General features: G+C 47.7%; 2 protein-coding genes across 2 annotated transcripts in view; one reads left to right on the top strand and one right to left on the bottom strand.

Moving 5' to 3' along the window:
• The window catches only part of LOC121551492 (tubulin-specific chaperone D), a 67,124-nt gene that overhangs the window by 30,280 nt on the left and 12,010 nt on the right, over positions 1–24,834 (bottom strand). Inside the window, exons 9-18 of the mRNA XM_041864185.2 lie at positions 22,985–23,030; positions 21,332–21,464; positions 20,980–21,122; positions 20,517–20,577; positions 20,148–20,222; positions 18,479–18,573; positions 10,318–10,474; positions 3,074–3,131; positions 2,547–2,576; positions 1,619–1,704 (exon numbers count right to left, since the gene is read on the bottom strand). Coding sequence (XP_041720119.2) covers positions 1,619–1,704; positions 2,547–2,576; positions 3,074–3,131; positions 10,318–10,474; positions 18,479–18,573; positions 20,148–20,222; positions 20,517–20,577; positions 20,980–21,122; positions 21,332–21,464; positions 22,985–23,030 — 884 coding nt within the window. The remainder of the gene's footprint in view (positions 1–1,618; positions 1,705–2,546; positions 2,577–3,073; positions 3,132–10,317; positions 10,475–18,478; positions 18,574–20,147; positions 20,223–20,516; positions 20,578–20,979; positions 21,123–21,331; positions 21,465–22,984; positions 23,031–24,834) is intronic.
• LOC121551493 (zinc finger protein 750) lies at positions 13,042–18,293 on the top strand. The gene is made up of 3 exons (XM_041864186.2): positions 13,042–13,189; positions 15,577–16,913; positions 17,093–18,293. Exons 2-3 carry the CDS (start codon positions 15,604–15,606, stop codon positions 17,904–17,906), a joined length of 2,124 nt encoding a protein of 707 aa, XP_041720120.2. The 5' UTR covers positions 13,042–13,189; positions 15,577–15,603; the 3' UTR covers positions 17,907–18,293.

Raw genomic sequence — 24,834 nt, 5'->3', positions numbered from 1 at the left:
GGTGAACAACAGACGGCTTGTGGGGAAAACCACAATAAAGAGGCATTTGGTGCGACAACATAAATGTGTTCACTAACTAACTACAGTGCTGGACTCAGCTAACTACAGTGCTGGACTCAGCTAACTACAGTGCTGGACACAGCTAACCCTAACTACAGTGCTGGACACAGCTAACCCTAACTACAGTGCTGGACACAGCTAACTACAGTACTGGACACAGCTAACTACAGTGCTGGACACAGCTAACTACAGTACTGGACACAGCTAACTACAGTGCTGGACACAGCTAACTACAGTGCTGGACACAGCTAAACCTAACTACAGTGCTGGACACAGCTAACTACAGTACTGGACACAGCTAACTACAGTGTTGGACACAGCTAACTACAGTGCTGGACACAGCTAACTACAGTACTGGACACAGCTAACTACAGTGTTGGACACAGCTAACTACAGTGCTGGACACAGCTAACTACAGTGCTGGACACAGCTATTTGAAGGCTGCTTTACAACAACATTTAGCGTCACCCTACAGTACATATTCTCAGTTTATTTCCTCAACAACATCTTGGGCCTCAACAGTAATCTGCTGCTACAGTCAGAAGTGTAGTAGGTATACCCCGGGGCTACATTCTTTAACACGGTTTGCTCCGTGACGTGGGAGGAATGTTTACTCTGAAAGTACAGGTGGCGGTAGAAACGTCACTCATAGGGTTAGGATGGCGACGGTCCCATTCCACAGTGAGGCAGGGCTGCGTCTGAAATGGCTCCCTAGTGAACTACTTTTAAGAAGGGAGAATAGGACGCCATTTCAGAAGCAGTCAGTGACGCAGTCTTAGGGTACCTATGGTGACAGTCACATTCTACAGAGAGGCGGGGCTTTCACATTTCAGTGCCTCATTCCTGAGCTGTGCGTGAAGACGTAGTGTACATAGAAATGACTTTAGCGGTTTAAGTTCGCAAGTTAAAATGTGTTTCCATCGCGTTTTTCAACTCTACGGATGGTTTTGTCAACTTTGGTCTTGGCACGTGCGCTCCGGCCAACAGCTTGTAGATACAATGTGGGTAGGCTAGCCTACATTATTATGGATAACACCTAGATTATTATGTTTTGTCAAACGGCAGCCAAGCATTGAAGCATCGATCATGTCACCAGAATAAGACCCTCGATATTTATTGGGAATGAGCATTAAACTCATCACCGTGCACTTTACCCACCCTGTGAAGTTTATCATAACTTATTTTATATGTAGCCTAATAAACGGAATGCTTTTCCGAGTCGCAGTGGGAGGACCACACAGCATATCATCGCGGGACTCAAAGTTTACTTCCATATGATGGTTATTATATCAATATTTGCGCATAAAGGCGTTTCCACCACCATTTCTAACATAATACATTTTTACCAACACAAAAAGATCCCACCATGTTGAAGAAACAAATTGTCTGTCGATAAATATGAAATTGTACCGACGTGTCTCGTTTCCATCAGCCCGGTTGTGACTTTTATCACGCGTCAGGTAATTCATCCTCATGAAATGGTTGGAGGGAAACCTTAGGAGGCCCATTTTGGTTCAGGAGCTCCCCCAGAGGCAAAAGCTGAGTATCTTTAACTCACCTGATGGTCAGGTAGCAATTGTTCAGGTTCCCAACAGCAAAGTAGTCAGCTGCTACTACTATGTCAATACCGTAGGGGAACGTGCCCTGGAGAGAGAGGGATCAGATCTATGGTTTTACTTATGTACCAAGAGAACAGTGTTTCAGTGTGACCGGCTGGGTTCAAACCCAGGTCTCCTGTTAGCCCACTGAGCTAAAGCCTATGCATTAGACCAGGGAGCTAGCACAAATCTCCAGGTCTCAGGCAAAAACACCTCTGTGTCCATCAGTAAACCCATGGTGTACACTATCAGCCACAATGAATGATATGAACAGTTGAATGATATGAACAGTTGAATGATATGAACAGTTAAATGATATGAACAGTTGAACAATATGAAATCCCAATGGTAATCACATTTTGATAATTAGACACTAGATCTGATGCCCAGCTTGGTAAGTGCTGGCAGCACACAAAGCATATTAATCTATGCCTGTGGCCAAGTCAGTGTAGGCATCTCTTGATCAGCACATAATGTTGTTTTTCTGGCAGTTGTTGATCTGTTTAAAGGACTTTGATGACAGTCAGGACACATTACAGTTAGACCTGGATGGCAGGTGATCATTACAACCAGTTGTTGATCTGTTTAAAGGACTTTGGTGACATTCAGGACACGTTACAGTTAGACCTGGATGGTAGGTGATCATTACAACCAGTTGTTGATCTGTTTAAAGGACTTTGGTGACATTCAGGACACGTTACAGTTAGACCTGGATGGTAGGTGATCATTACAACCAGTTGTTGATCTGTTTAAAGAACTTTGGTGACAGTCAGGACATGTTACAGTTAGACCTGGATGGCAGGTGATCATTGCAACTCTAATTTACTGTGTATCATAGCGTTAGTCATGTAATAATAACTTATGGTTTTGGTAACTGGGTTCACAAACCTGTCTTCCCACATTCTCCTGGAAGGCAGCCTGGGAGAGAAGGGAGAACAACAGACAGTTAGAAGTTAGATTATAGTCAGTAGTGAGATCTGACAGAAATGACAGGGTTAGGGTCAATTCAGGCAATCCAGGAAGTTAATTAAAATTCAATTAATTAATAAATACAAAAAAATTGCCCATTATTTTAAATGATGGTTTTTAAATGTATTAATTGAATTTCAATGAATTCCCTGGATTTATTGAATTGAAAACTGAATTTATCTCAACCTTGATGCATGGTTTGAAACATGTACTAAAAAGAGAGAGAGAGAGAAAAAGAGGGAGACAGACAGAGAGAGAGAGAGAGAGAGAGAGAGAGAGACAGAGAGAGAGAGAGAGAGAGGGAGAGAGAGAGGGAGAGAGAGAGGGAGAGAGAGAGAGACAGAGAGAGCGAGAGAGAGCGAGAGAGAGAGAGAGAGTGAGAGAGAGAGAGAGAGAGAGAGAGAGAGAGAGGGAGGGAGAGAGAGAGAGAGAGAGAGGTCACTCACTGACGCAGCTCTACGACAGTTGATGTTTCGGTCAAAAACAGCAGTGATCACCAGAGCACTGAGAAGACAGACAGGGAGGGACACAAACTGATGGACAGGTAAACATCCACTGATACACAGGCAGGGAATGTACAGTTGAAGTCGGAAGTTTACATACACTTAGGTTGGAGTCATTCAAACTCATTTTTCAACCACTCCACAATTTCTTGTTAACAAACTATAGTTTTGGCAAGTCGGTTAGGACATCTACTTTGTGCATGACAAGTAATTTTTCCAACAATTGTTTACAGACAGATTATTTCACGTATAATTCACTGTATCACAATTCCAGGGGGTCAGAAGTTTACATACACTAAGTTGACTGTGCCTTTAAACAGCTTGGAAAATTCCAGAAAATGATTTCATGGCTTTAGAAGCTTCTGATAGGCTAATTGACATAATTTGAGTCAATTGGAGGTGTACCTGTGGATGTATTTCAAGGCCTACCCTCAAACTCAGTGCCTCTTTGCTTGATATCATGGGAAAATCATAAGAAATCAGCCAAGACCTCAGAAAAAAAATTGTAGACCTCCACAAGTCTGGTTCATCCTTGGGAGCAATTTCCAAATGCCTGAAGGGACCTCGTTCATCTGTACAAACAATAGTATGCAAGTATAAACACCATGGGACCACGCAGCTGTCATACCGCTCAGGAAGGAGACGCGTTCTGTCTCCTAGAGATGAACGTACTTTGGTACAAAAATGCAAATCAATCCCAGAACAACAGCAAAGGACCTTGTGAAGATGCTGGAGGAAACAGGTACAAAAGTATCTATATCCACAGTAAATGAGTCCTACATCGACAACACCTGAAAGGCCGCTCAGCAAGGAAGAAGCCACTGCTCCAAAACCGCCATAAAAAAGCCAGACTACGGTTTGCAACACCACATGGGGACGAAGATCGTACTTTTTGGAGAAATGTCCTCTGGTCTGATGAAACAAAAATAAAACTGTTTGGCCATAATGACCATCGATATGTTTGGAGGAAAAAGGGGGCCTTTCAAGCAGAAGTACACCATCCCAACCGTGAAGCACGGGGGTGGAAGCATCATGCTGCAGGAGGGACTGGTGCACTTCACAAAATAGATGGCATCATGAGGAAGGAAAATTATGTGGATATATTGAAGCAACATCTCAAGACATCAGTCAGGAAGTTAAAGCTTGGTCGCAAATGGGTCTCCCAAATGGACAATGACCCCAAGCATACTTCCAAAGTTGTGGCAAAATGGCTTAAGGACAACAAAGTCAAGGTATTGGAGTGGCCATCACAAAGCCCTGACCTCAATCCTATAGAACATTTGTGGGCAGAACTGAAAAAGCATGTGCGAGCAAGGAGGCCTACAAACCTGACTTAGTTACACGAGCTCTGTCAGGAGGAATGGGCCAAAATTCACCCAACTTATTGTGGGAAGCTTGTGGAAGGCTACCCAAAACGTTTGATCCAAGTTAAACAATTTAAAGGCAATGCTACCAAATACTAATTGAGTGTATGTAAACTTCTGACCCACTGGGAATGTGATGAAAGAAATAAAAGCTGAAATAAATCATTCTCTCTACTATTATTCTGTCATTTCACATTCTTAAAATAAAGTGGTGATCCTAACTGACCTAAGACAGGGAATTTTTACTAGGATTAAATGTCAGGAACTGTAGTCACTGACTCTGGGGGACCCTCCTGTAGTCACTGACTCTGGGGGACCCTCCTGTAGTCACTGACTCTGGGGGACCCTCCTGTAGTCACTGACCCTGGGGGACCCTCCTGTAGTCACTGACCCTGGGGGACCCTCCTGTAGTCACTGACCCTGGGGGACCCTCCTGTAGTCACTGACCCTGGGGGACACTCCTGTAGTCACTGACCCTGGGAGACCCTCCTGTAGTCACTGACCCTGGGGGACCCTCCTGTAGTCACTGACCCTGGGGGACCCTCCTGTAGTCACTGACCCTGGGTGACCCTCCTGTAGTCACTGACCCTGGGTTCCCCTCCTGTAGTCACTGACTCTGGGTTCCCCTCCTGTAGTCACTGACTCTGGGTTCCCCTCCTGTAGTCACTGACTCTGGGTTCCCCTCCTGTAGTCACTGACTCTGGGTTCCCCTCCTGTAGTCACTGACTCTGGGTGCCCCTCCTGTAGTCACTGACTCTGGGTGCCCCTCCTGTAGTCACTGACTCTGGGACGCTCCTGTAGTCACTGACTCTGGGTTCCCCTCCTGTAGTCACTGACTCTGGGTTCCCCTCCTGTAGTCACTGACTCTGGGACGCTCCTGTAGTCACTGATAGTGGTCTTTGATCAAACCGTTGACATCTCATCTCTTCTCTCTCTCCTTACAAATCATTCTACTATTTCTTTCCTCCTTCACAATCTCTTTCTGTCCTCCCTCTAAGTGTTATAGGAAGGTGTAGGTGTGTGAACTAGGCTGCTGAGGATAAGCAGTCCCTCTGACAGCCAGCCAGCCAGGCAGCCAACCAGGCAGCCAGCCAGCCAGCCAGCCAGCCAGCCAGGCAGCCAGCCAGGTAGGGAGGGAGAAACTGCCCCAGGCTCTGTTTGCTCTCCCACTGTTCTCTCTGTCCCTGGACACTAACCTGACTAACTCTGTTCTCTCTGTCCCTGGACACTAACCCTAACCTGACTAAGTCTGTTCTCTCTGTCCCTGGACACTAACCCTAACCTGACTACCTCTGTTCTCTCTGTCCCTGGACACTAACCCTAACCTGACTACCTCTGTTCTCTCTGTCCCTGGACACTAACCTGACTAACTCTGTTCTCTCTGTCCCTGGACACTAACCCTAACCTGACTAACTCTGTTCTCTCTGTCCCTGGACACTAACCCTAACCTGACTAACTCTGTTCTCTCTGTCCCTGGACACTAACCCTAACCTGACTAACTCTGTTCTCTCTGTCCCTGGACACTAACCCTAACCTGACTAACTCTGTTCTCTCTGTCCCTGGACACTAACCCTAACCTGACTAACTCTGTTCTCTCTGTCCCTGGACACTAACCTGACTAACTCTGTTCTCTCTGTCCCTGGACACTAACCCTAACCTGACTAACTCTGTTCTCTCTGTCCCTGGACACTAACCTGACTAACTCTGTTCTCTCTGTCCCTGGACACTAACCCTAACCTGACTAACTCTGTTCTCTCTGTCCCTGGACACTAACCTGACTACCTCTGTTCTCTCTGTCCCTGGACACTAACCTGACTAACTCTGTTCTCTCTGTCCCTGGACACTAACCCTAACCTGACTACCTCTGTTCTCTCTGTCCCTGGACACTAACCCTAACCTGACTACCTCTGTTCTCTCTGTCCCTGGACACTAACCTGACTAATTCTGTTCTCTCTGTCCCTGGACACTAACCTGACTAACTCTGTTCTCTCTGTCCCTGGACACTAACCCTAACCTGACTAACTCTGTTCTCTCTGTCCCTGGACACTAACCCTAACCTGACTAACTCTGTTCTCTCTGTCCCTGGACACTAACCTGACTAACTCTGTTCTCTCTGTCCCTGGACACTAACCCTAACCTGACTAACTCTGTTCTCTCTGTCCCTGGACACTAACCTGACTAACTCTGTTCTCTCTGTCCCTGGACACTAACCTGACTAACTCTGTTCTCTCTGTCCCTGGACACTAACCTGACTAACTCTGTTCTCTCTGTCCCTGGACACTAACCTGACTAACTCTGTTCTCTCTGTCCCTGGACACTAACCTGACTAACTCTGTTCTCTCTGTCCCTGGACACTAACCCTAACCTGACTAACTCTGTTCTCTCTGTCCCTGGACACTAACCCTAACCTGACTACCTCTGTTCTCTCTGTCCCTGGACACTAACCTGACTAACTCTGTTCTCTCTGTCCCTGGACACTAACCCTAACCTGACTAACTCTGTTCTCTCTGTCCCTGGACACTAACCCTAACCTGACTAACTCTGTTCTCTCTGTCCCTGGACACTAACCCTAACCTGACTAACTCTGTTCTCTCTGTCCCTGGACACTAACCTGACTAACCACTCTGGTTTCAGTGAGCAACAGTCCACGGACTGGGGGGGGAAAAGAAAGAAAGAGATAGTTATCTGAGGAGGAGAGTTCCCCGAGGACATCCTGCATCTTATCCTGAGTGACAGTGTCTAATAGTGACCAAGCACACCGTCTGTGTGCGTGCGTGCACACCCCTGTGCGTGCGTGACAACAAACAGTTGTGTTGCATGCAAACGGCACACTAAAGGAATAAAAATGTAATGAGGCCTTGATGAAATCAGGAGCAGGACCGAGCATGCCTGAGCCCTGCTACCAAACAGCCACCGAAACCAACCGCGCCAGGCGAAACCTGGCAGGGCTGGCTGCAGGGTTGGGAATGAACAGGAGGCTGGTGTGTGTAGGGGGGGGCGTTCAAACTGACACTGCAGAGCTGGTCTGCACAGTCACAGGGGCCCACAGGCCCACACACGTCCACGGAGGGAGGCAGGGAGGGAAAGAGGGAGGGAGGGAGGGAGGGAGGGAGGGAGGGAGGGAGGGAGGGAGGGGAGGGAGGAGCAGGGCATCTAAATTAATGTGAACTTCTCTGCAGACACAGGTAGGACAGGTGTGGAGTCATGCTAAGAGCTACACCTGAGACCTGAACCTTCACACACACAGAGATACCTGACTGACACCTGAGACCTGAACCTTCACACACAGAGATACCTGACTGACACCTGAGACCTGCACACACACAGAGATACCTGACTGACACCTGAGACCTGCACACACACAGAGATACCTGACTGACACCTGAGACCTGAACCTTCACACACAGAGATACCTGACTGACACCTGAGACCTGCACACACACAGAGATACCTGACTGACACCTGAGACCTGCACACACACAGAGATACCTGACTGACACCTGAGACCTGAACCTTCACACACAGAGATACCTGACTGACACCTGAGACCTGCACACACACAGAGATACCTGACTGACACCTAATATAATAATAATAATATAATAATAATAATATGCCATTTAGCAGACGCTTTTATCCAAAGCGACTTACAGTCATGCGTGCATACATTTTTGTGTATGGGTGGTCCCGGGGATCGAACCCACTACCTTGGCGTTACAAGCGCCGTGCTCTACCAGCTGAGCTACAGAGGACCACGGCACCTGAGACCTGCACACACACAGAGATACCTGACTGACACCTGAGACCTGAACCTTCACACACAGAGATACCTGACTGACACCTGATACCTGAACCTTCACACACAGAGATACCTGACTGACACCTGAGACCTGAACCCACACAGAGATACCTGACTGACACCTGAGACCTGAACCCACACAGAGATACCTGACTGACACCTGAGACCTGAACCCACACAGAGATACCTGACTGACACCTGAGACCTGAACCCACACAGAGATACCTGACTGACACCTGAGACCTGAACCCACACAGAGATACCTGACTGACACCTGAACCTTCACACACAGAGATACCTGACTGACACCTGAGACCTGAACCTGCACACACACAGAGATACCTGACTGACACCTGATACCTGAACCTGCACACACACAGAGATACCTGACTGACACCTGAGACCTGAACCTTCACACACAGAGATACCTGACAGACACCTGAGACCTGCACACACACAGAGATACCTGACTGACACCTGAGACCTGAACCTTCACAGACAGAGATACCTGACTGACACCTGAGACCTGAACCTTCACACAGAGATACCTGACAGACACCTGAGACCTGCACACACACAGAGATACCTGACTGACACCTGAGACCTGAACCTTCACACACAGAGATACCTGACAGACACCTGATACCTGAACCTGCACACACACAGAGATACCTGACTGACACCTGAGACCTGAACCCACACAGAGATACCTGACTGACACCTGAACCTTCACACACATAGATACCTGACTGACAACCAAGGCCCTCCACTCATCACTTCCTCCTCTCCTCTTCTCTCATCACTCTCTCCTCAGCATGGCAAGGAACACCCACTCATCCACAGTAACATTAACACAAGACCTTCAGTCAACTTTAAACCTTTCAGGGACAAAGGAGCGTCTGCCTGCCTGTCTGCCTGCCAGTGAAATACAATACGCCCGGACACCGCTCCAAACCAAACGAGTTAGACACGTAGTATGGCTTAGCAGCCAGAGAGAGATGGTTTCATCATGCTGAGGTGTGGATGAGGAGCAGGCAGAGACAGAGGCTTGTGGTAATGACCACAGTACATAAGATACTGCTGTTACTGGGAACTATGATTACGACCACAGTACATAAGATACTGTTGTTACTGGGAACTATGATAACGACCACAGTACGTAAGATACTGTTGTTACTGGGAACTATGATAACGACCACAGTACATAAGATACTGTTGTTACTGGGAACTATGATAACGACCACAGTACATAAGATACTGTTGTTACTGGGAACTATGATAACGACCACAGTACATAAGATACTGTTGTTACTGGGAACTATGATAACGACCACAGTACATAAGATAATGTTGTTACTGGGAACTATGATAACGACCACAGTACATACGATACTGTTGTTACTGGGAACTATGATAACGACCACAGTACGTAAGATACTGTTGTTACTGGGAACTATGATAACGACCACAGTACATAAGATACTGTTGTTACTGGGAACTATGATAACGACCACAGTACATAAGATACTGTTGTTACTGGGAACTATGATAACGACCACAGTACATAAGATACTGTTGTTACTGGGAACTATGATAACGACCACAGTACATAAGATACTGTTGTTACTGGGAACTGTGATAACGACCACAGTACATAAGATACTGTTGTTACTGGGAACTATGATAACGACCACAGTATATAAGATACTGTTGTTACTGGGAACTATGATAACGACCACATTACATACGACACTGTTGTTACTGGGAACTATGATAACGACCACAGTACACATGTTTATTATATTTGAAACATTCTGTCATCTAAAAGCCCATGTTTAACCTTCTCTACTAGGCCAGAATCCTACCTTGAGATGTGCAAGTTTAAACACAAATCTTCAATTGACATCAATTCATGAACTGAATTTCAATTCACTATCTGAATTGAGCGAATGAAAAAAGGAAATTGACCCTGAATCGGGGTCAGAGAGACAGAGGAGGACGATGAAGAAGTAGAGAAGTGTTACCAGGCGATCTGCGTGACGAAGGGCTTTAGCTCGGTGGGCTCGTAGGCCCTGGCAAACGCCCAGCAGACGTAGCAGGCTGCGTCCCGTACGTTAGAACCAACGCTACACGCTCCTCTCTTTTCATCATAGACCAGGGCCTTCAGGATCAGAGGCACCACTGGAGGGAGAGAGAGAGACAGGTTAGACAGAGAGAGAGAGAGAGCGAGAGAGAGAGAGAGAGAGAGAGAGAGGTTAGACAGAGGGAGAGATGAGAGAGAGAGAGAGAGAGAGAGAGAGACAGAGAGCGAGAGAGAGAGAGCGAGAGAAAGAGAGAGAGAGAGAGAGAGGTTAGACAGAGGGAGAGATGAGCGAGAGAGAGAGAGAGAGAGAGAGAGAGAGAGAGAGAGAGAAAGAGAGAGAGAGAGAGAGAGAGAGAGAGAGAGAGAGAGAGAGAGAGAGAGAGAGAGAGAGAGAGAGAGAGAGAGAGAGAGAGAGAGAGAGAGCGAGAGAGAGAGAGTGAGAGCGAGAGAGACAATGCTAACATTTATAAAGAGTTCAGAAGTAGTGTACAGGCAGTTCATTACAACTTAATATGTAGGTCATTAATAAAGTGATATAGTTGTATTTGTTGTGTTCGCTATGTACAGTGCCTTCGGAAAGTATTCAGACCCCTTGACTTTTTCCACATTTTGTTACGTTACAGCCTTATTCTAAAATGGATTTTTTCAATCTACCCGATAACGACAAAGCAAAAACTTTTAGCAAACGTATAAAAAAAAAAGAACTGAAATATAACATTTACATAAGTATTCAGACCCTTTACTCAGTACTTTGTTGAAGCACCTTTGGCAGCGATTACAGCCTCAAGTCTTCTTGGGTATGAAGCTACAAGCCTGGCACACCTGTATTTGGGGAGTTTGTCCCATTCTTCTCTGCAGATCCTCTCAAGCTCTGTCAGGTTGGATGGGGAGCGTCACTGCACAGCTATTTTCAGGTCTCTCCAGAGATGCTCGATCGGGTTCAAGTCCGGGCTCTGGCTGGGCCACTCAAGGACATTCAGAGACTTGTCCCGAACCCACCCCTGCGTTGTCTTGGCTGTGTGCTTAGGGTTGTTGTCCTGTTGGAAGCTGAACCTTCGCCCCTGTCTGAGGTCCTGAGCGCTCTGGAGCAGGTTTTCATCCAGGATCTCTCTGTACTTTACTCCGTTCATCTTTCCCTCAATCCTGACTAATCTCCTAGTCCCTTTCGCTGAAAAACGTTGGAGCTCTATCAGAGTGACCATCGGGTTCTTGGTCACCTCCCTGACCAAGGCCCTTCTCCCCCGATTGCTCAGTTTGGCCGGATGGCCAGCTCTAGGAAGAGTCTTGGTGGTTCCAAACTTCTTCCATTTAAGAATGATGGAGGTCACTGTGTTCTTGGGGACATTCAATGCTGCAGACATTTTTTGGTACCCTTCCCCAGATCTGTTTCTCAACACAATCCTGTCTCGGAACTCTACAGACAATTCCTTCGACCTCATGGCTTGGTTTTTGCTCTGACATGCACTGTCAACTGTGGGATCTTATATAGACAGGGGTGTACCTTTCCAAATCATGTCCAATCAATTGAATTTACTACAGGTGGACTCCAATCAAGTAGTAGAAACATCTCAAGGATGATCAATGGAAACAGGATGATAATAAGGTATTTCTGTTTTATATTTTTAATAAATTTGCAAAATATTCTAAAAACCTGTTTTTGCTTACGGCGTATTGTGTATAGATTGATGAGGGAAAATGTTAATTTAATCCATTTTAGAATAAGGCTGTAACGTAACAAAATGTGGAAAAAGTCAAGGGGTCTGAATACTTTCTGAATGCACTGTAGGCCTATAAAGAATTTAGCTAGTCTCGTTCTTTCTACAGCAGTATTCTCTCTAGAACGTTCCTTCAGTTTCCCAGTTGCAGCCTGCCTTTGCTATATGCCTGTGCACGAAATCAACAAAAGGTAGGTAGGCATAAAGTTTCAAATATATACTATAGTTACTGGCTGCTAAACTTATCAACACTAAATAGACACTTTTTAACTATGTCAATTCCAGACGTAACACAAGGTCGATTTATCCACTCACTAGCAGCTTCGAGTAGACACGACAAATATAGACATGCTTTCTAATTTGAAGCACACGACGCCGTCGACAGCGTTGACGCTCGCAGCCCGTCATTTCGCTACCGTGCATTTCTAATTCCAGCGTGTTCACGCGCGTTAAAAAAAAAACAACAACACTTTTGTTTGATTTGGGTTGACACTGAACATTATAAAGGCACAGGTAGAGCCAAACACCAGTGCCACTCCCAACAACACCCTTATTTGCCTGGATGCAAATGACCTTTTCATTATTGCCAATGTCTAACAACATCCTCGGAATGTTGTGGGAACTTCTGTTAAAACACTTCTCTCATGATTGCGTATTTAAGAGAAGTATATCTAAGCTTTGCTCTGTTGTGTTTCCCATGAAGAAGAGAGAGAGAGAGAGAGAGAGAGAGAGAGAGAGAGAGAGAGAGAGAGAGAGAGAGAGAGAGAGAGAGAGAGAGAGAGATGTTTTCTCCCATCATATAAATGGTGGCTCAGGGCCTGACTAATATTCAGCTAGGATGGATGTTGCCTGAGGGCCCGACTGTTGCAGTTGGAGGCCACGCCCACTCAGGGCCCTACTGTTACTGTTAGGATAAAGTAGGCTCTGCCCCCTAGGTAGCTAGTCCAAGGTAACAGGACAGGCAAGATCTCACAGACAGGAAGTCAGATCACCACTCACCACAGACCAAGCAGCAGAGAGCACACACACATTTGGGACTCGGGACACTACTGGAGAGATTTTTACAGAACTACTGGCTGGTCCTCACAAACAGAGCAGGTAAGACTACTTTCTCACTACCTAACTACGACGGGTTTAACCGGCCAAGGGAAACGGCAGTTGGTGAATGTGATCGGGCTCTTCAGATCACGACAAGCAGTTTTTTATTCCACATATCCAGCTTGAACGGTACCTTGTAACCTGCCTGTGGTTCAGTGTGTGCGGGTGTACATGTGAAGCTGAATCTACAGGTGTATTTGGGGTGAGGTGAGACTGTGCACCTGTTATGCCACCTGTTACCTGTCTTCTAATAACCTACTGCCTGCATGGTACTGACGGACGGACCCACAAACACGCCTGGCAATTAGCTCAACAGTCAACACTGGCTTGTTATGTCTGAGACAGAGGAAGTGGACTATAGGACGTGGAAATGATTAAAACATGTTGATGGTTTAGATTAACCAGATGTTCACTAAGAAAGAACACCTGGTAAGATATGGATGAGGGGGGGGGTTGAGTTGGGAAAGTTGGAAAACTATAAGAAAATGGAGTTGTTTCTGTGAGGGGCTTTGTATCTGGTAGAATATGAGTGTTGGCCATGTTCCAGATAATGAAAGCAAGATATTACAACTAAAAAGGTTTTCCAACCGATTTCTCTTCTTGAGAAGGGAGTGGCGTTCCGTTCTGCACCACACCTTCGCAGGAACCTGAGAGACGACTTCTTGCGACAGTGTGTGACGGAACAGTTCAGTCTCTTTAGGCGGAGCCCTGAACCGTGTGTGTGTGTGTGTGTGTCCTAAACCTGAAGACATGGCCTTAGGTGACAGCTCTTTCTCAAAGGAAAAAATCGGAATTGTTATTAATCCGTTAAACTGAGATGGTTCTCATTTGAATACCAGTTTCAATTTAGATGTGCATTAAAATGCCCTTTATTCTGGTGCATCTTAGTCAGTTTACTATGTGCAAACACACACACACACACACACACACACACACACACACACACACACACACAGTTTTCCCTGTACGTAAGCCCCTGACTCCTGAGTAACAGTCTCTCCAGGAAGACCATGCTGTCAGAAGGCCAGTCATACTCTCGCTACAAGGTTGATCTGGTGTGATGAGCTCCTCAGATAGCCTAGCTGCCTACCGTAATAGAGCTATGCCTACAGCCCCGTATCGGCTGCATCCTGCTGCACTGCAGGTGTAGTCATGGGAAACAGGTGCCTTTCGGTTCCCACGCCTTCAGGCAGGCAGCGGAGAGTTTAGTGAGAGTGAGAGGAGCATGTCGCTACACGCCCTCCAGGTCTGCTAAGCTTGGTGAGGTCTATGATGCAGGTCTGCTAGGCTGGGTGAGGTCTATGATTTTTTCTAGACTTAACCAGCCACCCACGACAGTGACGGGTCTATGTAGAGAGACTTAACCAGCCACCCATGACAGTGATAGGTCTATGTAGAGAGACGTAACCAGCCACCCACGACAGTGATGGGTCTATGGAAATAACATATAGGTGGTTTGCATACTGTGAAAGTTGGACAGTTGTTCCTTGTTCCAAACATAACATACAGAGCAACGGTTAGTGAAATAGGTTAACCTGAGTGCCTCTATACACACACAGGCATACCCTCACTACTATCTGTCCATCTGTCACAAGTTTGACTCAATTAATACTCCTACATTTCATACTAGGATGCTTGGCTTGATCCGTTTTGGACAGATCCAGGTGTGGATGTATATTTGTGGACTAGACTATATGTATCACGACTTTAGGGAGGCATCTTGTTTCTTTGGCCTGAGCAGATAAAGGACACAGCCAGAGGAGAGGAGAAGTCAGTGTAAACTAGCCTAACTACCCTCCTCCTCTCCTCTCCTCTCCTCTCCTCTCCTCTCCTCTCCTCTCTCTCCTCTCCTCTCCTCCCTCTCCTCTCCTCTCCTCTCCTCTCCCCTCCTCCCCTCCCCCTCCCCCCCCTCCCCCCCTCTCCCCCCCTCCCCTCCCCTCTCCTCCCTCCTCTCCCCCTCCCCTCCCCCCTCCTCCCCCTCCTCTCTCCCTCCCCTCTCCTCTCCTCTCCCTCCCCCCCCCTCTCCTCCCTCCTCTCCCTCTCCCCCCTCCCCCTCCCTCCCCCTCTCCTCCTCTCCTCCCTCCTCCTCCTCTCCTCTAGTTGAACCAGTTAAACTAGACTATTAGCTATGTTAATCCTACTTAGTAAACGCTGTGAGAATGTGGTGTTAACAAACTTCAACAAAAGGATAATTAACAAAAGGTCCTAAAATACTAATATACCCTGACATTTCCTTAAAGATCATTAATGATGTAAAGAAACCAAAGCGTTAAAACACATTTCATTGTACACATAATGACATGATGTAAAGAAAGCATTATAAATGCATGTCAACGTACAGCACAACTAATCCATCAATCTGTTATCTCCTCCTCTTGTCTTTCCAGTGAAACTGCACACACACCAGATCCAAAATGCTCACCGTTCAGGAGCGCAAGCCCAAGAGGCCTCACTACATCCCACGGCCCCCAGGCAAGCCCTACAAGTACCAGTGTTTCCAGTGCCCCTTCACCTGCAACGAGAAGTCTCACCTCTTCAACCACATGAAGTACAACCTGTGTAAGAACTCCATATCACTGGTGTCTCAGAAAGGGGGTCACACAGGGAGGCAGACCAAGACCCCTGGCCCTGCCAAGGACAAACTGTCATCTTTAACCCTGAAAGAGAACTCAGGCCCACTTCCTGTGAAGCGGGTCATGACCCCTGAGGGTCACAGAGGAGGAGTGGAGAACAGGAGAGAAGAGAAGGAGGAGAAAGAGGAGAGAGAGGAGGAGTGTGGGAGTCCAGTCAGAAAGGACATTCAGAGTGTGATCAAATCAGACACAAGGGAACTCAAAGAGGCCAAGACTTTGCCACGCCCGTCAGCCTTCTCCCAAGTCACACCCAATCGGGAGAACCCAGAGGGCGGGCTAATGTCGCCCAACAACCAATCAGAGGAACCGTCTCTGACTCCGCCCATGCCATCATTCCATAACCCCACCTTCCCCTGGGGCCCAATGGCCGCAGCCTCCATGCCGCTGAAGCCCCTCCCACCGCACATAATAACCGAGTACCCTCCCTACCCATTTCCCGATCACCACCCGGCCCTCCACCCCCTCTACCAGCCCTACTTCATCCCAGGGACACATCACCTTTCTGGGCCAAACTCCCAGACCTACCGGCCTACCTTCCTGGAGACCCCACAAAGACCTGTGATACCCCTGAACCCGGACCACTCCCACCCCTCTGACATCCCACCGTACCCCTACAGATACGGTCTCCACCTGCCCTATGGCCTGTACTGCCCCCCAGACCACCACCCCCACCACCCTATCCCAGGCTCCAGGTACCTTCCTCTGGATGTGTACGGCCCAGGACCAGGCCCCGGCCTGGGACCTAGGGACTATGACTTCTACCTCCACCCTAGGCTCCATGGTGAACCTCACAGTAGACCCACTGAGGAAGGGAACAGCCAGGGGGAGCAGAGCGGAGACAAGCCCATCAGACTAAGCCCCATGGAGGGGTGTTCTGCCTTGGGCTCCCCTGACAGACCCAGCCCTCCACACCCCTTCACCCAGAGAGACACTACTGAGGGTTCCGGATACACTGTCCTGGGGGAACCACAGCCTGTCAACCAATCAGGAGGACCAGAGCCAGCCTCTCAACCAATCAGAGTAGACGCGAGCAAAGAGGACGCACCACAGCGCTTGTTGATGCAAGTGGGGACGACGCACATGGAAAGAGGGTAAGCGATGATACAACATGCACAAGCATTCTCCTCACACACTGGTTCATTGTTCATTCAAATTCAAAGCTCTTTACCAGCCAAAACACCTAAAGCTCTAAATAGTCAATTCAACTGTATCATTGGATGTCTAAATCGTATCTGTCTAAGCATATTCCATGTCTTCCTTCCTCATTCAGGTCGGCAGCCGACAGCGCAGAGCCCTCCACCTCTGACGAAAGCAACGACTCCTCATCTGAACGAGATGAGGATGATGAGGCTGAAGATACTGAGGAAGATCTGATCCCCCTGAACCTCTCCAAAAAGGACCAGGAGTCTGACCTCCTCACCAGCAGGAGGAGCTGTCCTGAAACACGGCACACGGAGGAGGACCTGCCATTAAACCTCAGCCTTAGGGCCACACCAGGCAGACCAGATCACTGCTCCAAAATGGCCACCTCAGGAGGTTTTCAACAGGGCTCCAGTCCAGATCACTGCTCCAAAATGGCCGCCTTAATCGCAGTGGGTCTCAGTCAACAGGGCTCCAGCCCAGCTCCCACCCAAACAGACAAGGAGCCCAGTGACCAACAGAGACAGACTGCTGCCCTGGCTCTCTGCCAGCTGGCTAGCTCCTCCTCCTCCTCCTCCTCCTCCTCCTCCAGCCTCCGCTCTACTGCAGCAGACAGCCTGTCAGTACGTCCAACACCAACAGACTCTGGCAGCCATAGCTGCCCCTGTCCCCCAACAACCACAGCCCTCACCAGGGAGGTGAAACACACAACTTCAGGCCTCTCTAAGAAGGTCAAACAGGTACACACAGCCGAGGGCCAGGCTGAACAGTCTAGTGCCAAGGCTAGGGGGGTGAAGAGAGCTGCCAGGGGAGAGAGCCAGCTACCAGCCAGGAAAAACACCAAGCTTACAGCACCTCAGAAACAGAGACCGACTAAGAAGGCCAGGGTGGTGATGGAGACAGGAGAAGGGAGAGCACTGAGGAGGAGACCTCTCTGCTGCTGAACACTAAAGTGCCAGTTGAACCAATCCCCATTCACCTGGCACAGGCAGTCAACAGTGGCCCCCCAGTCTAGGACCAGGACGTAAAGGAGCTGTACAGTTGAACCTCTATGGACTCGTGTTTTAAACCAACATCTTGTGATGGTGTCTGTCGTAGGCTATAGGGACTGGGGAAACCCTGTCAAAAACCTTCTCACCTGCACTGACTTGGCCCAGGGTAGCCTTTTTATATCAACGTTAACCCTTTGCATTTGATCACAGAACGCTGTATATAACAAGGGTGGAACTATTTAAGTGACTATAATATGTTGTATACTACAGGGTGCATGGTGATGGGATAAGGTGTATATATGTAATACTGTCCTAAAAAAAAAGCTTTACTAAAATAAAATCTGTCCATATTTATCCATGGGTTGTTGTTCTGTCTGGCTGTTGTGACTGAGGGTCTATGGAGAAGGGAAGTGCAGTCTAGGGGTTGCTTTGCTGGTACAGAGGACATGTGTAGTAGTAGTTGATATACAAGAAGCTCCCGCACACTGCTCTAGCAAAGTATGTGCAGGGTTGTTGTTACGTACCGTCCGGGAGACGAGCGGGCACCAGCAGGCCTCTTCTCCCCAGCTCTGCCAGGGCCAAGCAGCCTCCATGCCACGCGTTGTCTGTCTCCTGGAAACTACAACAGAAACACACAAAGGATAACATTAGAGCTCCGCAAAACTGACCTGAGCTCCGCAAAACTGACCTGAGCTCCGCAAAACTGACCTTAAAGGTCATGAACAGTCAAAATCATGTTTTTCATGAAATTGGACGATATTTGGATGAAACCAGATCAAAATGTGATGACCAAAGTATGAAAAATGACTGTTGCTTCTACATTGATCAAGTTTTATCATAAAGTTACTGGTCCCCTCCCCCATGTCAAACACTTGGATTCTGGAGGTGGGATTATTAAGGCGATATCATCCCAACTCTCATTTTAATACACCAATGGTAACATGATATTCTCTTACCTAAATTAAATAAGTAGCGCCTTGTAACCAACATCAGAGAAGGCGTGTTTGCAGAGGGGCGTGGTTTATATAGCTAGATAGCTACTCTGCTGGTGCCAAGATGTGACTGTAGGGTGTCAGCAAATATAATTAAAAGGAAAGGTCGTTCAAAACTCTGATGCAGTTGTCATTTCAACACATCCGTCAGTGTTGCTGTGAACCGCATCACAAGAGACATGCCAAAACGAGAAATGTAGATATTTTTTTGTTACATCAGTAGCTAGCTTTCCATCAATTGGCAACAGATTTTCATGTGAATATTCTAGAATCCGCATAAAGAAAATATGTGCATTTTCCCACCAGTGGTATGTTTCCACCAAAAGGTCCTGTTGCGGATAGAAATCAGTGCGTAATGACATAGTGCACACAAAATGTACTTTTTCGCTTACGTTTTCATGTACCGAATAAAAATCAAAAAAAAGTTCATTGTGTTTACATCGCATTTTCAACTCTACCGATAGTTTTGTCTGGTCTTGGCACCTGCGCTCTGGCCAACAGCAAACACAGTGCAGGTAGGTTGGATAAGAGCGAGGAGATGTTTATTTGTCAAACAGCAGCCAAGCATCGATCATCACGTCACCAGAATAAGACCCTCCATATTTATTGGAAAGGAGCATTAAGCTCATCACCTTGTGAAGTTTATCATAACTTATTTCATCTGTAGCCTAATAAACTGCATGCTTTCCCGAGTGGTAGTGGGAGGACCACACACCATATCATATCATTGCGTGACTCCAAATTTACTTCGATATGATGGTTATTTTATCAATATTTGCGCATAAAGGCATTTCCACCGCCATTTCCTGCATAATTAATTTTACAGACAAAAAAAGAACCCACCATGTCGAACGAAGAAATTATCTGTCGCCGTTTAATAAAATGTCACCTAAACCTTTCGGTTTCCATCACAGCTGTCGTGATTTTCTTTTTGCTTGAGATGATTTTACTACAACACTGCATCCAAGTTTCTTGACATAGGCGTTTCAAACACCTGTCAGTCAAGGCAAGCTCATGAATATAAAGCTCCCCGCCCACTCAAAAGGCTATTTTACATGTGAATCAGAACGACTATTTCGGAGCTTTAATACCTTAACATATCTCTGTAAATTGTCTGATAGGATGTTCTCCCCAGTGGCACAGACAAACAGCATAACATAACACAGATGGAATGCAAAGCTGTAAATGCAGCAGTTGTTACCTGAAACACTCCAACACTGATCCAACCACATCGCCAGCCAGCTCCTTGGGGAGTCTCCCCGTCACCCTCCCAATACTGAGAAGACATGTTGGATCTTACCTTAGGTTTGTCTAAACAGGTGCCACATGAATAAGAGTAATTTATTATGTACTTCATCAACATGAGGGAGTGTTTCTGCCTATAGGCAGTTTTCTGGCTTTTAGGCGTTTTGTCTGTTCAGGTGCCACCCACATAAGAGTAATTTATTACGTACATCATCAACATGACAGACATTACTCAGTGCTCCTGCCTATAGGCATCATTCTACCTTCTGAAAGACCGACTATTAGTGTTTATCACTGTTAATAAAATGTGACAACGAGGTTCTACCCCTTAGCTGCAGACCAGCGGACGATGGTCTCCTTGTCTTTCAGCCCACCCAACAGCTGCTCTGTGAAATAAAAAAGACAGAGAGAGAGTCACTACCTGAATAGCTGTGACTGAACAGCATAACAGACCTGACGTGGGTCAAGTTCAGTAGGGCACACCCTAACAAAATGTTTTGCAACAGAACATGTCAATCTGTGTTGTTATTGGTCAAGCAGTTCAGGATGTTGCACTCCCTACTGAACATAAGATCATTAAAACCAATTAGACACAGAGACACAGAGAGAGAGACACAGAGAGAGAGAGAGAGAGAGAGAGAGAGAGAGAGAGAGAGAGAGAGAGAGAGAGAGAGAGAGAGAGAGAGAGAGAGAGAGAGAGAGAGAGAGAGAGAGAGAGAGAGAGAGAGAGAGAGAGAGAGAGAGAGAGAGAGAGAGAGAGAGAGAAAGAGAGAGTAATGCTGACTGACCGATGACGTTCTCCACCTCCTCAGGGATATCATAGTCCTCCTCCTGGCTCTGGGTCTCCATGTCTGGGCTAACAGCCTCTACAGTGGAGCCAGACTGGGACTGGGACAGGTTGGCTGCCAGGGAGCGACTACCTCTCTGGTACCTGAATGAGAAGCAAACACACAAAGTCTCCACACAGTGTTTCCTTTAGGAAATGTTCTACGGCAAAGGCTCCCAAATGAACATTTAGGGAGTGTGTGTGTCTCCTCCACTGCTTGAGGAAGGTGAGACACAGTCTCTGCATCAGCTTGACCCCTACCTCAGTGTGTGTGTGTGTGTGTGTGTGTGTGTGTGTGTGTGTGTGCGTCTCACCTCCACTTGGCCAGTCGCGGCTTGAGGAAGGTGAGACCCAGTCTCTGTATCAGCTTGACCCCCAGCTTCCTCAGCATAGCCTGGCTGCTCTCTGCCACATGACGCTGGTCCAGACACTGCAGCACCACCGGAGCTGGGGAACACACACACACACAGACACACAGACACACACAGACACACAGACACACAGACACACAGACATTAGTATCATGGTAACACTACACTGGTCCAGACACTGCAGCACCACCTGAGCTGGGGAACACACACACACACACACACAGACACACACACACACAGACACACACACACACACACACACAGACACACAGACACACAGACATTAGTATCATGGTAACACTACACTGGTCCAGACACTGCAGCATCACAGGTTAAGCCGGACATTCGATTTAGCTGTCCCAGACAAGTTCTTGAGATGGGAGACAAAGTCCTCATGCCGTTGCCTACTCGGGGCGTGTGGCCGTCACCGACGCTCGTTTAATGTGAGCGGGTCAGAGATGCAATCTGAGGGCTACCCATCTCGTCTTTGAGCCATCACAATATTTTTTTATAAAATCTCAAATGCTCTTGTAGTGTGAGATGTGCAACGACAACTTTTGAGAACGGTGATCAGCAATAGCCAATGAGAGCTGGCCAGAAAAGAAGCCAGTGAGATGACGACGTTGTTTCGCATGACCCAGAATGTGTAGACTCTGGAGCAGGAGCCATGACTACTATTAGCATGTGTTTGTACCTGCCTTTAAACCAAACCGTCAAATCGTTGCAGCTCTGAAGTTTACAAGCAATGTTATTCAATTCAAAAATGTTATTGGCTAGATATTTCAACTCTGTAGTTCAAGTGTGAATGTCTGACTGAAAACATTTATGAGGCTGCTTTGAGCCAGAGCTCCTTGTAGCTACGTTAACAATCACATCATTGTTATGGCGAGACAGCGTGGTATGGAGAATCCTCACGACCAAGTGACTCCCCGTCTGTGTCACATGGTTTAATGTGCTCACCACTACGTTGGCAAGACAAAACACTACAGGAAAGACGGTGGTTTAATGTGCTCACCACTACGTTGGCAAGACAAAACACTACAGGATAGACGGTGGTTTAATGTGCTCACCAATAAGTTGGCAAGACAAAACCCTACAGGAAAGACGGTGGTTTAATGTGCTCACCACTACGTTGGCAAGACAAAACACTACAGGAAAGACGGTGGTTTAATGTGCTCACCACTACGTTGGCAAGACAAAACACTACAGGAAAGACGGTGGTTTAATGTGCTCACCACTACGTTGGCAAGACAAAACCCTACAGGAAAGACGGTGGTTTAATGTGCTCACCACTACGTTGGCAAGACAAAACACTACAGGAAAGACGGTGGTTTAATGTGAGAGGCTCAGCGATTCAGACAGTGGTGAAGTGTACACCCAGCATTAGTATCTCACATCATCACCTACAGCCAGTATCACGACATGGTCACGTCAGTCAACATCAGAAGATCACCTACATTCAAGTTATTTAGCAGATGCTCTTATCCAGAATGGAGGGACAACAGGTACATTCAATTACAGGAGGTAAGACAACTTCTTATCACAATCTAAAGTCAAATTGCTGATCAAAAAGCAACTATTGAAGGACATTCTTACCATACTGGAGAAAGTCATCTCTCTTGCCATGCTTGAATAGCTGGGCCTAGAAGACAGGAGAGAGAGAGGTGAGACAGGAGAGAGAAAAGTGAGACAGGAGAGAGAGGAGAGAGGAGAGTCAGGAGAGAGAGGAGAGACAGGAGAGAGAGGTGAGACAGGAGAGAGAGGAGAGAGGAGAGTCAGGAGAGAGAGGTGAGACAGGAGAGAGAGGAGAGTCAGGAGAGAGAGGAGAGAGGAGAGTCAGGAGAGACAGGAGAGAGGAGAGTCAGGAGAGAGGAGAGTCAGGAGAGACAGGAGAGAGGAGAGACAGGAGAGAGGAGAGTCAGGAGAGAGAGGAGAGACAGGAGAGAGAAAAGTGAGACAGGAGAGAGAGGAGAGACAGGAGAGAGAGGAGAGACAGGAGAGAGAGGCGAGACAGGAGAGAGAGGAGAGACAGGAGAGAGAGAGGAGAGACAGGAGACAGGAGAGAGAGGAGAGACAGAAGAGAGATGAAAGACAGGAGAGACAGGAGAGAGAGGAGAGAGAGGAGAGACAGGAGAGAGAGGAGAGACAGGAGAGAGAGGAGAGTGAGGAGAGTGAGGAGAGACAGGAGAGAGGAGAGACAGGAGAGAGAAAAGTGAGACAGGAGAGAGAGGAGAGAGGAGAGAGATGAGAGACAGGAGAGACAGGAGATACAGGAGAGAGGAGAGACAGGCGAGACAGGAGAGAGGAGAGACAGGCGAGAGAGGAGAGACAGGAGAGAGAGGAGAGACAGGAGAGAGAGAGGAGAGACAGGAGAGACAGGAGAGAGAGGAGAGAGAGGCGAGACAGGAGAGAGGAGAGACAGGCGAGAGAGGAGAGACAGGAGAGAGAGGAGAGAGAGGAGAGACAGGAGAGAGGAGAGACAGGAGAGACAGGAGAGAGAGGAGAGACAGGAGAGAGAGGAGAGACAGGAGAGACAGGAGAGAGAGGAGAGACAGGAGAGAGGAGAGACAGGAGAGAGAGGAGAGACAGGAGAGAGAGGCGAGACAGGAGAGAGAGGAGAGACAGGAGAGAGGAGAGACAGGAGAGAGAGGAGAGACAGGAGAGAGGAGAGAGAGGAGAGACAGAAGAGAGATGAAAGACAGGAGAGACAGGAGAGAGAGGAGAGAGAGGAGAGACAGGAGAGAGAGGAGAGACAGGAGAGAGAGGAGAGTGAGGAGAGTGAGGAGAGACAGGAGAGACAGGAGAGAGAAAAGTGAGACAGGAGAGAGAGGAGAGAGGAGAGAGATGAGAGACAGGAGAGACAGGAGATACAGGAGAGAGGAGAGACAGGCGAGACAGGAGAGAGGAAAGACAGGCGAGAGAGGAGAGACAGGAGAGAGAGGAGAGACAGGAGAGAGGAGAGAGAGGAGAGACAGGAGAGACAGGAGAGAGAGGAGAGAGAGGCGAGACAGGAGAGAGGAGAGACAGGCGAGAGAGGAGAGACAGGAGAGAGAGGAGAGAGAGGAGAGACAGGAGAGACAGGAGAGAGGAGAGAGAGGAGAGACAGGAGAGAGAGGAGAGATAGGAGAGACAGGAGAGAGAGGAGAGACAGGAGAGAGGAGAGACAGGAGAGACAGGAGAGAGAGGAGAGACAGGAGAGAGAGGAGAGACAGGAGAGAGGAGAGAGAGGAGAGACAGGAGAGAGGAGAGACAGGAGAGAGAAAAGTGAGACAGGAGAGAGAGGAGAGAGGAGAGAGATGAGAGACAGGAGAGACAGGAGATACAGGAGAGAGGAGAGACAGGCGAGACAGGAGAGAGGAAAGACAGGCGAGAGAGGAGAGACAGGAGAGAGAGGAGAGACAGGAGAGAGGAGAGAGAGGAGAGACAGGAGAGACAGGAGAGAGAGG

This window comes from Coregonus clupeaformis, chromosome 35 (assembly GCF_020615455.1).
Source record: "Coregonus clupeaformis isolate EN_2021a chromosome 35, ASM2061545v1, whole genome shotgun sequence".
Lineage (NCBI taxonomy): Eukaryota > Metazoa > Chordata > Actinopteri > Salmoniformes > Salmonidae > Coregonus > Coregonus clupeaformis.
The sequence above is the reverse complement of the archived record's forward strand: the minus strand, read 5'-3'. Positions and strand labels throughout refer to the sequence as shown.